The following is a 19,835-nucleotide window of genomic DNA, read 5'->3' as shown; positions in this document are numbered from 1 at the left end:
GGAAAAACAGAAATGGAAAAGTGGTTTGAATGATGGGACAATTCCCAAAAAGGACGCCCAGTCTGGGAGCGCATGAGGCGCCCTGACCGCACTTCCCCGTGGTGGAGGTTGTCCAGGCCTGTGCAAGCTATATGGCACAGTGCAGGATAGGCCACTGTCCTGTTGGCTCATATTTCTTACTGCTTTGGCCAAATTTTGATTCACGATGCCCTCGTTGCGGGGAAGAAGAGGAAACCGTGTCTTATATTCTGTTTGACTGCCCCAAACTTGCTGATCTCCGTCTCGACAGGTCTGGGAAACCAAATATTCTTTATCTATATGGTGACCTGTATTCAGTACGAAAAACAGCACGGCTTTCTGTACAGGGCTTTTGCTGTGAATCTGAGCCTCTCAAACCATCACTCAAATGATGAAGATGATGATGAATGAGAAATATAGTGAATGAAGAAAGATAGAAAAAGAATACGTAAAAGGGAGATAATTGTAAAGTTAAAAAAAATAATTCAAGAGCTATCTCCCGCACATTTCTACTTAAGACTAATACGATGATATTTATGTACGCAGCCAACATCCTTCCCTTCACATAATGACTATCGAAGCTCAGGAAGCCTGGGTAGAATTGAAGTGCTCTGCCCCTTGCAGCCATCCCAACAACGGCTCAGTACAACTCTACAGGTATCTAGTAAATACGAAAAACATAACAAAAATAATTTAAATAAGATAAACATTTTAAATTTAAGAAAAAAGAACACAATATCTACATTACTAAACTTTGAATAAACTAACATAAAATATAACAAGGTTATAAAAGACAGTGTGGAAACACAAACTCAAAATCGGCCCCCGAAGTAAAATGTTTTACATAATTCGGATAATCCTTCAGAGTTGAAGATAGTCTACTTCCTAGTCCAAACCTCCCGCAGGACGACGGGGGATGGGAGCAGGCAGGGTTTGAACCTTCGACCGTCGATAAATCCGAACGACAGTCCAGCGCGCAAACCGCACGACCAGTGGTCCACCCAGGTAGGCTTCAATATTTTCAGAAAGAACATCCGAATGAAATTATATCAAAGACAAATGAGAGATAAGAATGGAGAAAGAAGGTTAACAGATCTTGTGTAGTGCCCCAACCGTCCCGCAGATCAAAGGATAGGTGAAAGTGAATGTAAAGTTAGATGTGAACCTGGCCTAACTAGTTTGTGGTCTATAGGGCAGATGATGTAAAGTTCATCTGTTTTTGTGGCCTACAGTTAACGAGGGTGTCATGTAGCCAGCACAACGACCAACCGCATTTACTTTTCCCCAACTAATGTCAGGTACCCATTAGAGCTGGGTACTCAGAAGTTGAAAATCCCAGTCTTCACCAGGATTCGAACCCGGGACCCTCGGTTTGGAAAAAAATAAGGTAATTGTTTTGAAAATGCTCAATCTCATATTCCAATCCTCAAAAAAAAAAAAAAATTTCCGCTGTATAAAAAAAAATGTTTACAAAATTGAAGTTTATAAGATTAGTATTCGTTTTAAATTAGGTCTAACATATAATGCATACTAATTAGCTTTTTCTCTTTAAAAAACTGCTTGCGTAATTGATTTTAAAAATTAGATTTTTTCGATTTCAGGAAAAAAAAAAGTAGCCGTTGCATCAGAATTTTGAATGGTCTAAAATAGTGTGAAGTCGGATTTTCAATATCTTTTCTAGTTTACGAGATCTAAACGGGACGGACGGACAGACGGACAGACATTTCGCACAAAACTAATAGCGTCTTTTCCCCATTCGAGGGCCGCTAAAAAAAAAGAATAATAATATTTTAAATCAATTTGGGTATCGAATCTGTAACGAGGAGGGTTTTTTTTATTCGGCCGGTGTGGAATGTCTACTTTTGGTATATTTGGACATTTAAATTTAACTCTTGATCTAAATAAAGTTTTGATTTAGATGTAAATCTATAGTCTAGATGTAATCGTATATTAGATTTACGTAAAAATATAAGCAAAGCTTATAAACTTCAATTAAATTGAAGCACCTTTAAATTTACTGTTATAACGTTGTTTCAGTACACTACGGATAACCAGGCCATTTTTTTTTTAACATTATTATTATTTTATTGAATAATTCCAATGATTGACCTTTAAATCTGCACTTGCTAGATGTGACGAAATGTTCCTGAACATTAATTATTAATTAGTTTAAACTTTTGAATCATCAATCATTAATACCATACATTCGGAAATTCCCGAACACGATCGTCATTTTAAGTACGCGATTGGTTCTTCCAAAACCGATGTTGGAGCTAGACCTAAAATCCTAGATCTAGATCTAGATCTCCAGCCAAGTTTTAATTGATTTTCATTTTGTATCTTGAAAAAATAAAACCCGTCAATTAGTGTTTTCGCCCATCTTGTATGTCTAGAGCTAACGTTATATCATTTGGAATATTATAAAATGCTTTAGATCAATACAATTGATTAACCAGAAATTATTTCTCGAGGGTGGGGTGGGGGTTGGGCAGGAGATATCGAAGTACAAAAAGTTTCACTGTTTTGTAATCTAACATTCATTATTTATTAAGAAAAAAAAGTCGCTCTATAAGTTGTTTAAAGTAGGTATTTTCTTTTTAAAAGAGAATTTTTATTCTTTTTTTTTATACAGTATGAGGGCAGTTACAATCTCCTTCTGCACGGAACGCTACACTGGCAATCTTACTGGTAATTCTTACAGAAACTTGTTAAGCATTGTGAGAGTGTATCGACTAATTAGAACTAAGAAGGATAAAACACTAAACCATAATCTTCAAATACAAAAACAAAATTTAATAAAATACTCTGAAAGACACAAAGATAAACGCACACTCATCGTCCCATATGCTAGGATAAATTTGTACAAACACTCCTTCTTCCCTAGCGCTATTAGAGCATGGAATGGGTTGCCTGAGCTAGCCAGGAAAACCAGTGGCAGAATTTAAGTCATTGGTTAGTATGCATGACTAAATGCATGACGCGTAGGACGTATTCACCTTCTTTTTTGAAGTAACGTCTGTTCCAATCCTTTGCTTTCACACAAAACATAAACAACAAACACTGACGTAATATCAGATAATATTAGCACCTCCTTCCTGTTAAAGGTGTTATCACACGGCTCTAACTATTTTCTTAAAAATGTTTACAGTGTTTGCATGTCTTCGGGGAAATAGTAATAATAAAAATACTACTACTAATAATAATAACAATAAGAAGACCTGTCCGAAGATAAATGAGGACTGCAGTATTTACGGTGGCTACGCAAGCCAAGCTTTGACCTAATTTTTTTGCCTCACTCAGAGCAAGCATAACCATTGTCCGCCGGTGGTCGATTAAGATTTTGCTTTCAGCGTATGTCGAACTCCAATAGCGAACGACTATATTTAATCAACATGTTCTTCGTTGTTTTGGTCTGATTAGTTTTATAAACATTTCTGTCAATCTGGGCTTTGTAAAAGCTACTCAATTACATTGCTGTGAAACCTTTTTTTTTTTTCTAGATAACAGTTATTTAACTTATTTTCATTATTTGCGAACAGACATTCTTTGTCTTGATTATTTCTCGGGTTGAAATGCACCATTTGCATTGCAGCACTTTTAACAAATATGCCATAGGTTGGCCAACTTCGGCCTTAACAAAATACCTCCACTTGTTTTGGTCAGCAGCTGTTTCTAGAAGGGTATCAAAAGAGAGGCCGGTCCATTCTTTTACGTTGTCCAGCCAGCGTTTCTTTGGATGACCCTTTCTTCGTGGTACATCCACTGTACCCTCAAATATGACTTTTGACTGTGAGTCATGTCTTATGATTTGACGGAACTTGGTTTCGTATTTTCAAAATATTGACTTTCGCCAAGCAGAGTTGACTTGTAAAAGTACAAACTTATTAGTCTTCTTTTCCAAGTATCTGATGCCCAGCCAGGGTCGTAATTGGAATTTTCCATCTTTTGGGGCGGGGGTGAGGGACTAGACCACTTTGGGGGCCCCTGCCTTTGTGCGTAATATTTTTTTAATGTAAAAAACACTCATTTGGGTGACCCCTCAAGTGGGGCCCTTGGTGATTTTCAAATTATCCTCACCCTAGATACGCCACTGTACCCAGCAGTGTTCTTTAGCATTTACTCACAACGGCTTTGATTCTTCATTCTGCTTTAGCATACAGTGTCCAGCTTTCACAAACCAAATAGAAATAGAAATGGGAAACGAACGAACCCGAATCGAACGAACTGAACTCGAACCACACTTATGACCGAACCGAACCGAACCCGAGCTATACTTGTCATCTAACTGAACCCGAACTTAAATCTGACCGAATTGAACCGAACACGAACTTTGGGCTCGATTCCCATCTCTAATAGAAAAACAGAAACCACTAGAGAAGAATACAGCTGTAGTTTTAATTGGAAGCCGATTTAAATATTGAAGCTTTAAGGGGAGGTATCCCTAAAGAAAATTGAGTTTTAGGTCTAGGATTTCGATTTTTAACTAATAACATAATTAAGTAGATCAATCATTTATCTTTACATTACAATAATTTTTATTGCTTAAATCTGTGTCTAAAACATGTTTTTTAAATGTTTTTGTAAGGTCTATAAGACAAAATCTTAATAAAATTTATACTTTAAACTCATTTTTCTCAAAACGTTAGTTTTTGCACATGTCATTGTGCTTTACTAGGAATTTCTCCTAAACTACTTGATAGATTTTGATGAAATTCGAAACACTTCTTAAGGACATCATTAACTTTACTCGTACAATGATTTTTTTTCAATATTCCCATCTCTAATAGAAAAAACAGAGACCACTAGCGAAGAATAAATCTGTAATTTTAATTGGAAGCTGATTTAAATATTGAAGCTTTAATTTTTTAATAAAAGAAATACGATGTGGCTGATTTGAATGTTTTTCTAATATATAAAAACCTTTTCGCCCAAGGAACGAAAATAACCGCACAAAATCCAATAGGAGTTATCGCTGGAAATTGCTGGAGTGGAATAGAAAATTGCAACACTTTCGGAGTTATCAAAGATATGACTTTAGGTAGGGCTGATTTTATTATCTTATATATATTTTCAAGTGGGGTGGTGCGCGGTGTCTGAGTGGTTGAGCACTTGCCTTCCGAATTAGTGGTCCTGGGTGCTGAATCACGGTGATGACTGCAAGTGTGAATTTCGGGATGTTTAGGGCACCCAGCTCTAATGGGTACCTGGCTTAGGTCAGGAAAAGCAAAGGCGTTTGGTCGTTTTGCTGGCCACATAACACCCTGCTTGTTAACCGTTGGCCTTAACATCATCTGCTCTATAGATCGCAAGGTCTGAAAGTGGAACAATTTTTTACTATATTTTCATGAAACGACCTGGGGGTTATGCTATTTTTTTCTCTTTGTGGCGATATGCCTACCAATATCCTATGGCTCGTTTGATTGAAGAAAATAAAGTCAATGCACTTCTTCTTGCCAGCTTTTTGCTGCTGTGCTGTGAGCTCTTTTGCAGACTGTACCAAGGAAAAACAGTGTGCTCTTCAGTAATTCAGCACTGCCGTACAGGGTGTTGGTTATGTTGGGCTGTAGTGGTAGTAGTTTCTGCCTAACGTGGATTAGAAAGGGGCATTCAAAGAGGGTCAAGGCTTTCTTTAATGATTCTTACATACAGCAAAATGTATCAAGGACATTCAAGGTTATATAGATTCATCGAATATTTCAGTAAACGAATAATATATAATTGAGGCAGCTGCTGTGCTGTATTGAGACTTCAAGACTCCACAGGATGTTTGAGATATTGGGGGTCCAGATATTATATGTCTCTCTTCTTCTTCTTCTTCTAGCCAGCTTTATTGCTGCTGAGCTGTGAGCTCTTTTGCAGACTGTTTCAAGGAAAAATAGTGTGCTGTTCTCTTCAGTTGTTCAGCACTGCCGTACAGGGTGTTGGTCATGTTGGGCTGTAGTAGATCAAGAAGTAGGGTGTGCCTAAGGTGGATTAAAAGATGATATGGTTTACTGCGCAGTAGAGACGAATGCAGTGTCTACAAGTTTTGTGGAATTTATTTAGTTAAGATGGTAATTTAACAGTGGGTTGGGTCCTGTTCTTTGTTGGAATATTGTAGATATCTCTCTGCGTGGTATGAAGTAAATACTGTCCAGTTGGTTAGGCCTGGTCATTTCTCTACACTAAATGCCAAGGCAATTTAAAGTCTATATACAAAATGGGAGATGTTACATTACTTCATTGTCTCTTAAACGACTGGAGTTTATTGTGGTCAAATGGTTTGCAGGTTCAGGGCAGTGTCACGTAGCATAATGAAGCTAGGTTTATTTTTAGCTCTGCGCAATCATCTTCATAGCAACGAGCTTTTGCAGTGAGCATGCTTTCGTTGTAAAGATTGTATTCAATGACCGTAGACGTAGAAGTGAGGATGTAGCGGTGTAATAGGCATGGCTTATTTACAAGTGCAGAGAGAGAGAGAGGTTAATGACTAAAAAGTTTGGGAAGAACAAAGAAAAGTCAGTTATAAAAAAAATCTAGTCCAGTCAAGTGGTAGTTATGAGCTGGAACGTAGATAGTTACCTTGTTTAATTTTATTGTACAATGTGTATTTAACTCAAGTGATTTCTAGTTCCAGAAGTTGTTTTTTTTTAATTGTTGAAGGATCTTCATTGTTTGAATTAACATCTTTAACATCTGTATTTGAATCTCCGGCATGAAGATCTTATTTGAGTGTTTAGTAATTGTTTGAAATACAAATCTACATTAAAATATTACACCGGAAACGCATTGTCATTTCAACACAATCTTATTGTAATATCAAGACATCTTTAAATCAAAACAAAAGAGCGTCACATCTATCACTCAAATATACAAGATCTTCACAGGCAGCATAGATGCTGGGTGGTAAAGTTTTCTATAGGTCAGTCTTTTGCCAGTTCAAGTTCAGGGCAGTATAGATTCAGGATGGTAAAGTCTTTTATGGTCCAGTTGTTTGCCTATTCAAGTTTAGGGCAGTATAGATGCAGGTTTTTTCCTCTGTGTTTTCGGTCAAGTTTCCTCAGCGTAAATAAGTTGAAAATACTGCAGGTTGTGAGAATATATATGTATATATGTTTGTATATATATATGTATGTATGTATATATGTATATGTATAGGTAGATAGATAGATAGATAGATAGATAGATAGATAGATAGATAGATAGATAGATAGATAGATAGATAGATAGATAGATAGATAGATAGATAGATAGATAGATAGATAGATAGATATGTAGGTAAAAAGATAGGTATTTAGATACATAGGTAGATATATATTTGGAACGATGGATGGATAGACAGACAGACAGATAGATAGACGGATAGATAGATGGATAGATAGATAGATAGATACATAGATAGATACATAGACAGATACATAGACAGAATGATAGATGATTTCAAGTCACCACTCTTGTATCTAAACAGAAATGTTCCTGCCAACTGTAAGTTTTGGCACAGAGTTCATAACCTTTAAGATGTACAGCATTAGCATTGAACATATAGTAGAGAACCTGATCTTTTCTGTGACGGACAACACTAGTGTCGCCATAATATCAGGGAGATCGTTTGTCAGCGTCACTATACCAATGGCTGGAGATACGCATTCTGTAAGTGGTCTTTCAACATATTTATAAAGCTTATATCAACTCACTCTGTCTGGTAAAAAGTTTGTACACATTATTTCTCCGACACCCAATCACGGATCAAGCTAAACATTTTGGACAATTATTTCTTTACCTGACTACACAAGGATCAATTGAAAAGAATATTAGCGCTATGTTTTTAAGTCTCCTATGACAACTGCTTTCGTAACAGTGATTATCAATGTTTTCTGAATTTAGCTGTTTAATATTTTGCCTGTTGCATTTACAATCTGAATTAATAATAATAATAATAATAATAATCTTTATTATCCGTAAGGAAATTTGTCTTACAATTTGTGCATTGAGGAATTGTAAACATTAAGCAGTACTGTTTGGCGAGCCCCTCAATGTTTTTAGAGAGTATTTTTGCGCTGGGTCAAAAGAAGCAGCAATTGCACGAAGGCATCTACATCCGGTTTCGTTCTGACGTCAATGTGTTCAATCTCGGACGTCTGCTGTCCCATACAAAAACAAAGGATATGGTCATAACGGAGCTTCTCTATGCCGATGATTGCGCCTTGCTAGCTCACAATGAACATGACCTCCAGAACTCGGTAAACGAATTAGCACACCCTGCCGCCTCTTTCGGTCTATCTATAAACCTCGGGAAAACAGAAGTCATGTTCCAGAAGTCACCCAATGAAATATTCTCAGCCACAAGGATCACAGTAAAGGGGACAGCCCCTTAACGTGGTAGACCACTTCACATATCTAGGTTGTGTAGTGTCAAATGACGCCTGACTTTCAAGGGAAGTTGATAACCGTCTGGCCAGGGCCTGGACCAGTAGCGTTTTTGGACGCCTTCAGGCGAGAGTTTGGCGGAACAAATCGCTCCGACTGCCTACAAAAATCATGGACATACGGTGGCAGGACCGCACTACAAACAGCGATGTCCTTGCAAACGCCGGTATGGACATTATAGTGGGACTTTTTATGGTCCGACTGTTACGCTGGGCAGGGCACGTATCCCGTATGGGAGACGAACGTCTTTTTTTGGTGAGCTCAAAGGTTGTCGACGTAACAGAGGCGCCCCACAGAAACCTTTCAAAGACCAGCTTAGGCGTCAACTTTCCTTGGATGACATGGAAGAGAGCACCTGGCTGCATGCGGCGTCGGAACGAGACAACTGGAGGTCACTCACGAAGGTTGCGGGATACACATTTGAGACCAAAAGAAAATCTGCTGCTGAGGACAAAACGCAGACGTCAAAAAGAACATCTAAATCGAACACCTGCGGACAATGGTTATGCTTGCCCTGGATGTGGCAAAATATGTAGGTCACAGCTGGGGCTGCGCACCCACGGGAAATACTGCATTCCTCACTAATTTTCGGATACGAAGACAAGGCTTATTATTATTATCTATTTTTGACGACAACACTTGCCGGGGATTATATATCAAACTTGATAATTCAATGAAGTGAAGAAACATCTTTGTATTTTCTTCCAAACTTCTTTAATAATAGCCTACTTCTTCAACTTTCACATCAAATTAACTTCTCAATTTAACAACAACTTGACTTGATACTTTATAAATAAAACTTAAAGATACATGAAACTTCACTTAGTATAACTTTCAACTTCAACTAATAATATTACTTCAATTTATAAAACTTTAATTAATGGACCCGCTGATATTACTCTACCAAACTATTACTAACTGACTTTCCCCTAATTTATACCTTTCTTAATCGTACATTCCAGAATTATGCAAACTTCTCAGATAATTATTTTAGTAACTTTGACCTTCTAGAAGCTGACGTATGCTATTTTTTTCCCTTAAACTCTTTCTTTGGTTGGATACCTAAAATTAACTTGTTTACGCTGGACACTTGCTTCTAGAAACTGGTCGAAATAGGTGACAGACTCGACTCGTGACACTATTCCTATTTGAGTATTATTAATGCAAAATGGCTTTACTACCCGTGTTGGAAAAACAAGAACATTTTAAAATTATTTTTTTGAAAGACAATCTCATCTCATCTCTGCCTTTGGTCCCTTCTGGGGCATAGGCCACCAACCAGCTTCCTCCAGGCGTCTCGGTTCTGGACGAATCTCTCCAACTGTTTCCACGTCTTGCCCATCTGCTTGGCATCTGTATTCCTGGGCCGTCCCCTCTTCCTCTTTCCTTTGACCGTTTTAATTTTTTCAAAGTATGAAAATAAATTTAAAATAGGCCACGGAATAAGAAAAGATATATCTTGAATGGATTTAGATGTATGTTAAACTTAGCTAATGATCCTTTCAAGTTTTTCTCTTTTGCTACAAAAATAAAATTAGTTTTGTGAAAAAGGGTTTACCCGAAGCCGATACGTTCATATTTATTAAAAACGAAAGGAGCAATAGATAAATAGGATATAAAGTACAATTAAAACGGGTTTACCCGATTTGTTAAATGAATGGTATTATAAGTAAGTCAGGACGTTCTGAATTCGCAGATATAAATAACGAATTTATGTAAAAATGCTTTTGAAACAAAAATTTGAAGGTTAATTTTATTAAATAATGAAATAAATAGACTATATTTTGTATATTCATGTGTCAAAGTAAAAAACTATCTGCGCAAAGTGTAGTTCTTTAAATTAGAAGTAGATCTAAATCCTTTCGATCTTTTCTCATGTCAACATTGTAAACAAAGCCTAGATCCATAAAATACTATAGCTTTAATAGAGTTGGTCAATTTTTTTTGAGGGTCTTTAGTTTGTTTTAGGGCTACAATACATACACTACGTTCTAGGTTAGTACCCAAGGAACATTCCTGCCAAGTTTTATCAAGATTGGTCAAACGGTTTTGATATCTATTCGTCACATACATAAATACATACATACATACATACATACATACATACATACATACATACATACATACATACATACATACATACATACATACATACATACATACATTCATACATACATACATACATACATACGCCTTACATTCTACTTTTTAAATTAGATAAGACGATCAGTAAATAATCTTAACCATGATTTTATTTTCGGGGAAAATTAAGGCTGGATAATAATATATGCGATTTCTTGTCTTTAAAAAAAGTATTTTTTAATGTTTTCTTTTTGTTACATTTCTAATGCTAAAAAGTATTCTTTGTTTCTTCTCCTTTGTTAAATTCATAATGCTAAATGTATAATTAATGTTGTTGTTTTTTTAGTTACATTTCTAAAGCTTAAAAGTATTACTTTTTTTTTTTCAAAATCATAAGTTCTTCTTACAAGGAGAAGACGGTCCTCAAATGATAACAAGCAATCACCCCATACAAGTCATGCAGATTATAAGACCTAACTGCTTTGACTCAGCTAGTAGAGGTGGAGTGGCGCTCTCTCTGTTGCTTCCAACAAATATGTACTTCAATTTTTACTCTTGGAGGTAAACATATAGATATTTATATAGCTCCTTCCTTCGCGTTCGAAGATGTGCACATTTTTCATTTCCAATGAACACGAAGATGGCTGTAAAGTCCAATCCTCGCTTTCGATAGCCGGTCACATGGATGACATGGGTAAGTTGGGAGGAATTCAGAGAAGCTTCCTCTCGCAGCCTTTTGTTGCCTCTGCGTTCTTTCATACTGGGCGTTCTTCTTATCTTATCTTATCTTATATAATATAGACGTTACTTCAAAAAAGAAGATGGTTACGTCCTACGCGTCATGCATTCAATCATGCATATTAACCAACGACTTATGTTCTGCCAAGTCACCTGTTTTACTGGCTAGCTCAAGCAACCCATTCCATGCTCTAATAGCACTAGGGAATAAGGAGTATTAGTACAAATTTGTCCTAGCATATGGGATGAGGAATGTGCCAAATCATTAGGGTTTATTAAAAGAAATTTCTATAAATCAAATATCTCGTATCGTGAGACTTCAAAACTAACGGCTTCAAGCCATGAGGAGCGCTCAAGAGCTAGTGTTTCCCAGCCGTTAATGTCAATATCACACTTTTTGAGAGAGCTCTTGGTTCCGCAAGGTAGTCATTGCCAGACGTGGTAATGGATGTAAGCATGCCACTACCAATAAAATGCTTTCTAATGGCATGCGTCTGAAAAAGCTTCTGATAACCAGTCCAGCTCTTCGCCTTCACTTATGGCTCAGATATTGAGTCCGGCGAAACTGTTTCCACTAACAAAGAAAGGGCGAAAGCGAGTAAAAGGCGCCTAAGCCAGTAGATTCGGGCAGATTGGGCTTTTTTTTAGCCATGCTTGGCTACCCACCTAGGATAAGTAAAATTCTGAATTCATATATCTTCTGCCTTGCAGCTATACCCAATCATGGGAAAGGCTTCGGGAGTCATCCCTTAGGAAAACCCAGGAGCCGGCTATCCTAAGCCATTTGCAACACTCAGCACTACACCCTGACAGAGCCTGCGACGCCGTTGACCTCAAACTGTATTAGCACTTGCCGTTCCTTTGGATACATCTGCTGCGTGGAGAGGGGGAACTGATGTGTGGGCGACATTATTCCGGCTACAACTAATGCCAAGGCACTAATCTCATTTTCATGAGATGATCCACATTTGTTTTACGACTGAAGGAGGCTAATTATTAAGAGTTCTTAAGGGTGTCTTTGAAACGCTTATTTTTAACTGCCATCCCACTAAAAGCGTTTTTTTTTTGCACACTAATCCCCATGGAAATAAGATAGATAACTGGACATTATGTTTGGAACGATGTTGCCCATACAGCTATTTTCTCTTTCCACCACGCAGCGGATCCGTAACTGTGTCAGTAATTGCCTTTCCGTCGGATGCATACTTATTACATTAGAAATGCAGCACTATGAACCAATCCATCTACCAGCAGCACATAACGATAAAAAAAAAAAGTTTGTTTTGGAGGAGTCTATTTGTACTGTTGCTGTTAGGCCCGAAGTATTGAATCGGAGGGTCTGGGGTTCGTGCCTTTATTAGGACTGATCCCTGTTTCGCTGTAGTTTTTTTTCCTCCCGAATACAGTGTGGTCTGTAATGCTGACTTTGTATATGCAGTATGAATGCATTATTCTGCACTAATTAGGTAGAACAGTGTTTCCCAAAGTGGGGTACACGTACCCTTGAGGTACGGGAGGAGTTTGCAAGGGGTACTCGTTGCACATAGTTAACTATGCTGATTTTTTAATACCCCTTTTTTTAAATGTAGATTAAAGTAAAGTAATTCTGTACGCAGTAAAGAATGCATAAAATGCAAAGACGAATTTATTTCCTACTACAAACTCTTAAATTTCACTTATTATCCGTATCCCTACCCAAACTTGGCCCCACGAAATCCGTTTTGCATAGGGCCCCACAAGGGTTGAGTCCGGCCCTGCTATTTAGTGACTAAAACCATGTGGGGTAGAATGACTTCTTAGTCACAACTGATAAGTCCGGCCCTGCTATTTTGTGACGGGTGAATACTACTTGTTCCCCCCTCTTTTTTTTTTTTTTTTTCGTAGAGTAACTATAGTCAATCCGACTTGCAGAAATAAAAGAGAGATCTTTCCTCTACTTTTTGCGTGTCCAAACTCTTGAACCATGAAGAGAATTATATATATATATATATATATATATATATATATATATATATATATATATATATATATATATATATATCGGTATTAAAGCACTCAGTAATCATTCATTTCAAATCATTTCTTATTTTCATTTCATTTTTTCATTTGTCCAGCCTACCGATTCGGGGAATGTTGGCGACTATGATCATTATTAAACAGATTAGTTTCAGAGTCCAAGTGTCAGATGAATATGTATCCAGTTTGTAAGTCCATTATTATTATTATTATTATTATGTTAGAAATGAACAAGTAGTCATTCTCTGGCACTGCCAGGGTCGAGTTTCGCTAAAGAGAAACAAAATTCATCGTAGTCCCTTTAACAGTTTCCACTGAGGAATTTTCTGGTGATGTGGCAGGTCTGCAGCAGTACCGCCCTCTGACAGGCAACGAAGATGTTCCTAGGAATGTTAAGGTCCTTGAAGGTGTCTGTGAGGTCAGTTGTTATTATCCCCTCGGTTGATATAACAATGGGGTATATTGTTATTTTGGACAATTTCCATAGACGCTTAATCTCCAAGCCTAGGTTCCCATATTTTCTTTGTTTTTCTATCTCAGTTTTTCTCAAATTATGAGACAGTGGTACGGCGATATCGATAATGGTAGCGGTTTTTTCTTTTTTATCAATGAACAGCAGATCCGGGCGATTGAAATCTACCGTTTTGTCGGTCAGAATAGGCCTGTCCCAGTACAGCAGATGTTCAGTAGACTCGAGAACCTCTTGCGGAGAGTATTTATAATAAGGGGGAGTGTCCTTACCGATCAATTTGTACGTCAAAGCCAGGTGTTGGTGTATTAACTTTGCAACTTGGTTATGGCGACCTAGGTAGGCTGATTCTGATAGGGCTGGACATCCTGCCATAATGTGTTCAATCGACTCGCCCACATTTCCACATTTTCGGCATTTGTCGACAACATTGAGTTTCAGGATATGCTTCTCGTAATTTTTTGTCCTGATTACTCTGTCCTGTATTGCTGTAACAAAGCCTTCTGTTTCAGGGTAGAGATGACCTGCTTTGAGCCATGTTAAGGAAGCAGCCTTGTCGATGTTGTCCCCATGTAATGAAGCCGGAAATTTTCCGTGGAGTGTTTTTTCTTCCCATTGGCGAATCTCATGCCCTGCGTCGTCCAAACCGATATTGACATCAGCATTGTGTAGGTTCAGAGGGGTTGCATCGGAGTCGTATTTCCATAGGAAGGAAACTAATTTGTTGCTGGAGGCGAGCAGTTTTGATCGTATTTTTAAAACTTGCATCTTACACAATTTGAAGATGTTCTGCAATCCACGACCCCCATCCTTCCTGGGCAGGTATAACCTTATGGTGGAGGACTTTGGGTGTAGGCATCGAAACTTGGTTAGTAATTTTCTAGTGAGTCTGTCAATGTCATGTAGGTCGGTGTCAGTCCATTTGATCACACCGAACGTGTAAAGGAGCACAGGGACGGCCCAGCTGTTTATTGCAGTGATGAGATTACTGCCAGACAGTTTGGTGTTGAGGATTTTATTAACTCTTTGCCTATATTTACCAAGAAAGTCCTCTTTTAATTTCTTATGGTTTATCTTGGCATTCTGGTTTATTCCAAGATATTTATAAATAGAGGCGGAGTTCAATTCCTCGATGCCTTCAAATTCAATGTTTGTGTTCGTTGCCTTGCCCTTTTTAATGCTTATGATGCCACACTTATCCAGGCCAAAAGACATACAGATATCGTCACTAAAGCATTTTACCGTTTTGATTAAGGTGTGTAATTTTTGCTCGGTTTCTGCATATAGTTTTAGATCATCCATGTATAATAAGTGGGACACACATTTTGTACATTTAGTGTCAACCCTAAAACCGTTTGTAGAGTCTTGGAGTAATGTAGATAGAGGATTAATCGCTAGGCAGAACCAGAGTGGAGATTAGTTTCAGAGTCCAAGTGTCAGATGAACATGTATCCAGTTTGTAAGTCCATTATTATTATTATTATTATTATTATTATTATTATTATTATTGCTTTGTTTTTTTTTTTTTGGCGGATAAATTCGGCCAAGGCCCGGTGCTATCAAACTTTTAAAAAAAATCCGACCACAGTACATAAACTAACGGCTTCGAGTCTTCTTAATTAAACTCCTAGTTGTCTTAAACGATAATATATTTTCTTTAACAGATAGATGATTAGAGAAAACTATGACAAGTCCTGGTTTTCGTGGCTGACTCAGGCAACCCGTTCCATGCTCTGATGGCAAAAAAAATGAAATATATTCTGCATGATTTGGATGCTCCTTTAGGGTTGAAGATAATCTAAATAAGCTAAAAGGTGGTCGACGTAACAGAGGCGCCCCACGGAAACGCTTCAAAGATCAAAATAGGCGTCAATTTGATTTAGCTGACATAAAAGAGAGCACCTGGTTGCATGCGGCCTCGGAACGAGACAGCTGGAGGTCACTCACAAATGCCCGCGGGATACACATTGGAGACGAAGAGAAAACTCCGTTGCTGAGGACAGACGCAGACAACGAAAAGAAAATCTAAATCGATCACCTGCGAAAAATGGTTATGCTTACCTGCAAAATATGTAGGTCACAGCTGGGGCTGCGCAGCCACGGGAAATGCTGCATTCCTCACTAATTGTCGGACTCGAAGGGAAGCCTTGTTATTATATTTTCAAATAATTGTCTAGAAATGAAAAAAATAAATTAAAAACTTAATTTAATGTGTGGTTGAAATAAAGTAAAAAATTGGAATATTAAAAGATGTGAGAACAATTTATCTGGATTGGAAAACAAGGGCATCCGGTAACAAACACATTTGACAAGGAAGTCGTTGCTTTGAATAATATATAAAGAAAAACATTGGATGGATATATTGCACGGACTGTTTCTACATAAGAAGAATATTTGACATTTTGTGACCATATATTCAACGAATCTTTATTCAAAAAAGAATTTCCAAAAGATGATGGAATTGATATGTAACCATAACCCATAGCTGAAAGTACACCTGTAATGTTAAAAAGTTTATAAACGTTTTGGGTCCAACCAGCCCTAATAAGTACCTGACATTAGTTGGGGAAAAGTAAAGGCGGTTGGTTGTTGTGCTAGCCACATAAAACCCTCGTTGACCGTAAGCCACAGAAACAGAACCTATAGGCCACAAGGTCTGAAAAGGGGAACTTTTAACTGTTTGCAGGTCATATTTTTTAAATGTATTTTAAATGTTTTTATTGTTTTCCATTTGGACTGCAGAAGTACTATCTGGAAAACGGCAAAAGAACCTTGGCTAGTCGGTGAATACATGATCCTCAGAGAAATCCAAGCTTCATCGGATTCGATGTTTGGTTGTTATGTTTTCGGCATTGCTAATACGATAACTTTCTTGCATATGGCTGGGTATTCATTGGTATGTTCAAATCACAGGGCCGTATTTAAGTAAGCGGAGGCCCTAGGGCAGGAATTAGTGGAGGCCCCCCCCCATAAGTTTTCAAAAACTTTAAAAAAAAAAAACGTATTTTGGAAGAATGAAATGGACTACTTGTAAATTCAATCTCATTTGACTTCTATTAAATAAAAAAAAAATCAATATGATTTTTTTTGCGCTAAAAAAATGTGATGTTTGAGTTTGACCAGAGTAGGGCCCTGGGTTGACGCACTGCTGTCAATCAATCCGTAGCTCTACATGTATATATTACGTGCCCGCTTGGAACATTCTTTTAACCCTTAAAGTGCTGAGCTGTTTTAGAACGAGTGCATACAAAATGGAATTACAATTCTGATGTTTAGAGGCTAAACTATCTCACGCGTTTTAAGGGTTAACCACGACAATGTTGCCTTTCGTAAGGCGTAAAATATAAAAATTTAATATAGGCCTAAATCATGCAATGTCAGGAACCCAAATTCCCTGCTCGGACCTGAGACAAAGTATTACCTCTGCCACCTATCGAGAGTGGCAGAACCGATGGGAGGCTGAGACTCACAACCAACTCAGGCAGATTGTGGCGGATGTCAGGTGGCGGCCCACATCTAAGGGTCTGACAAGGCGTGGTAGCACGACCATGTCCAGACTGAGAATTGGCCACACCTACATCACGCACTCTTTTGTGCTGAATAGAGAGGAGCTACCACTTTGTGAGTACTGTGACTCTCACCTCACCGTGGAACATATCCTCCTTGATTGCCCCAGATACCTGGATGTCAGGGAGAAACAAAAAAAAAATAAATAAATAAAAATAAAAACGAAAATTGATAAAAAAAAAAAAAAAAAAAAAAAAAACAATACTAAAAGTTTCTGACCCCCCGTAATTCTGTTATAGTTTTTTCTTCTATTCTGGGAAGGCCCCTCTCATCGAAACCCCGGGTACAGTAGCTCTGCCTACTCTCCCTTAAACCCGGCCCTGACAGATGCACTTTGTCACTTAAACTTAAAATGCTTGAAAGATTGCCTATCAGTTTTTTTTTTCTTTATCATTTACATTTTCGATGTTTCTTCAATAGAAACGATAAATGTGTCCTACGTGTGTCCATGTGATAATCAAGCGTGTTTCTTTGTGTTATTCTAGCATGTGTCCAAATGTTTTTCTAGCGTGTGTCCATGTGTTAACCTAGCATGTATCCAAGTGTTTTTCTAGTGTGTGTCTTTGTGATAATCTAGTCCTACTTGATAATGAAAAACATAAACTCTCCTAAGTCTTTGGTTTTCATGGCCGATTCAGTACAGCCGTACAATGCTCTAATGGCACTAGACAAGTGAATTATTTTTATGGGAATTGTGTTAATTTATACTGTATGAAACGTTTTTGTCGCAGCCGTTTGGCGCGACCGTTTTGGTTCGACCGTTTTGGCGCAGGGGACGTTTTTTGGGCGATGTATAATTTGACGATAATTTAATAACCGCGTAGCGTTATCACAAAGTTTATTTCATTCTAATATAGTATTGTATGTATAGTATGAATTCTAACACCATCCAGTGAATTGTGTTTTTTTTTTTAAAGGTTTTGCTTATTTCATAAATATATAATAAGTCAGATTCCTGAATAGTAATGAGATGCTCCCCATTCCTTCTAATTATATATGATTTCTGCTAAGCGCACTGGATGGCATTCTTCGATTTCTTTAGATTGAATATTTTGCATCGCAAGTTCATGGCTATATGACTATATGTTATTGACTAGTAATATATAATATAAAGCAGAAAGTAAGGTGTATGTATGCATGTATGTTTCGCATGGAAATCAAAACCGTTTCACCAATCTTGATAAAATTTGGGTGCGAAGAATCCTTCCTGACACACAAACATACAGACAGACAGACAGTTACATAAAGCTACAAGTTAATATTTTCATTGAAAAGCTTTGTAGATGTATTAATTCTTCCTAGGATGTTGAATGCAACACCAGTCGACCAGAGCCTTCTGATAACATCGACAATGATTGTGATGGGTTGATTGATGAAGAAATTGCAGATGGCTGGGGTAAACATATAAACTTCAATGTTAATTTTATAAATAAATTAAAATAATGGTTGATTGTTAAGAATTTTCATTATTAATTTAGAATCCACGCGCTTGAACACTAAACTTAGCCACCATTAAAAGCATGTTCTTGAAAAGTGGATTTGGTTTAAACTTTGATCAGATCACTTTGTTTCCAGGTCAGGGCTTTATTGAAAGGGACTCCTGGCAACGCTTCTCAGCTTCTGCCAAATGAAAAAAATGTTTGTTACAGGAAAAAAAAAATATCAATAGAGAAACAAAATAGAACCGCGTTGGATGAAATAGAATGAAGTCGTAACTACTTGTCGAAGTGAACAAGTCTCTTAATAGGATCATTTTTACACTTGCAGATATATGGTCATGGAAAATAAGAGTCTCCTTGGGTTGCTCGCTCTTCGACCTCTCTATTTTATCACCGGATTAAGATATGAGCAAAGGAAAAAAAAAAGATATATCGAATAAATATGTGCTTGAAACCGGTCAGAGATAAACAGATTTATTTTTTCGGTGACCTGCAATATATGTATACGGGAGTGTCTCTCCAAAATAGAGCTCCACAGCCATATAAAAAACTGTTCGAGATGATCCATAGTCGATCTACGACTGAAGAGGGGACCAATGATGATGCTTATATTATTTCGTTAAAAATTGTCCGTATTTCAAATGGCATGAATTTTTAAATTGTTCTTTCTCTGGTTTGTTTGCAGACAGCGATCATGATTTTTTAGTGGACGAAGACGTCAATAAGAAAAGTAAGTTTTGACAGCTTTGGATAAATATTATCTTATCTTATCTTATCTTATTACAGACGTTACTTAATGTTTATGATTACGTCCTACGCATCATGCATTTAGTCATGCATATTAACCATTGACCTAAATTCTTCCAAGTCACTGGTTTTCCTGGCTAGCTCAGACAACCCATTCCATGCTCTAATAGCACTAGGGAAGAAGGAGCATTTGTACAAATTTGTCCTAGCATATGGAACGAGGAATGTGCCTTTATCTTTGTGTCGTTTTGGAGTATTTTATTCGATTTTGTTTTTGTTTTTGAAATGTGTCGAAATGTTTCTGGGTTTATTCTAGACTAATTATGTTCTATGCTTATTTATTGCTAAGTTAA

The 19,835-nt window shown here is 37.4% G+C and overlaps 1 protein-coding gene across 1 annotated transcript in view; it reads left to right on the top strand.

The window, feature by feature from the left end:
* The window catches only part of LOC106050160 (uncharacterized), a 61,364-nt gene that overhangs the window by 10,781 nt on the left and 30,748 nt on the right, over positions 1-19,835 (top strand). The window contains exons 5-13 of the mRNA XM_056017327.1: positions 565-675; positions 2,651-2,706; positions 4,952-5,056; positions 7,466-7,647; positions 10,904-11,067; positions 13,359-13,448; positions 16,472-16,625; positions 18,599-18,692; positions 19,421-19,465. Of these exons, the coding sequence (XP_055873302.1) occupies positions 565-675; positions 2,651-2,706; positions 4,952-5,056; positions 7,466-7,647; positions 10,904-11,067; positions 13,359-13,448; positions 16,472-16,625; positions 18,599-18,692; positions 19,421-19,465 (1,001 nt within the window). The remainder of the gene's footprint in view (positions 1-564; positions 676-2,650; positions 2,707-4,951; positions 5,057-7,465; positions 7,648-10,903; positions 11,068-13,358; positions 13,449-16,471; positions 16,626-18,598; positions 18,693-19,420; positions 19,466-19,835) is intronic.

The sequence above is a fragment of the Biomphalaria glabrata genome, chromosome 18, assembly GCF_947242115.1.
Source record: "Biomphalaria glabrata chromosome 18, xgBioGlab47.1, whole genome shotgun sequence".
Classification (NCBI taxonomy): domain Eukaryota; kingdom Metazoa; phylum Mollusca; class Gastropoda; family Planorbidae; genus Biomphalaria; species Biomphalaria glabrata.
Note: the sequence above shows the minus strand (reverse complement) of the source record. Positions and strands in the feature narration are given on the sequence as shown.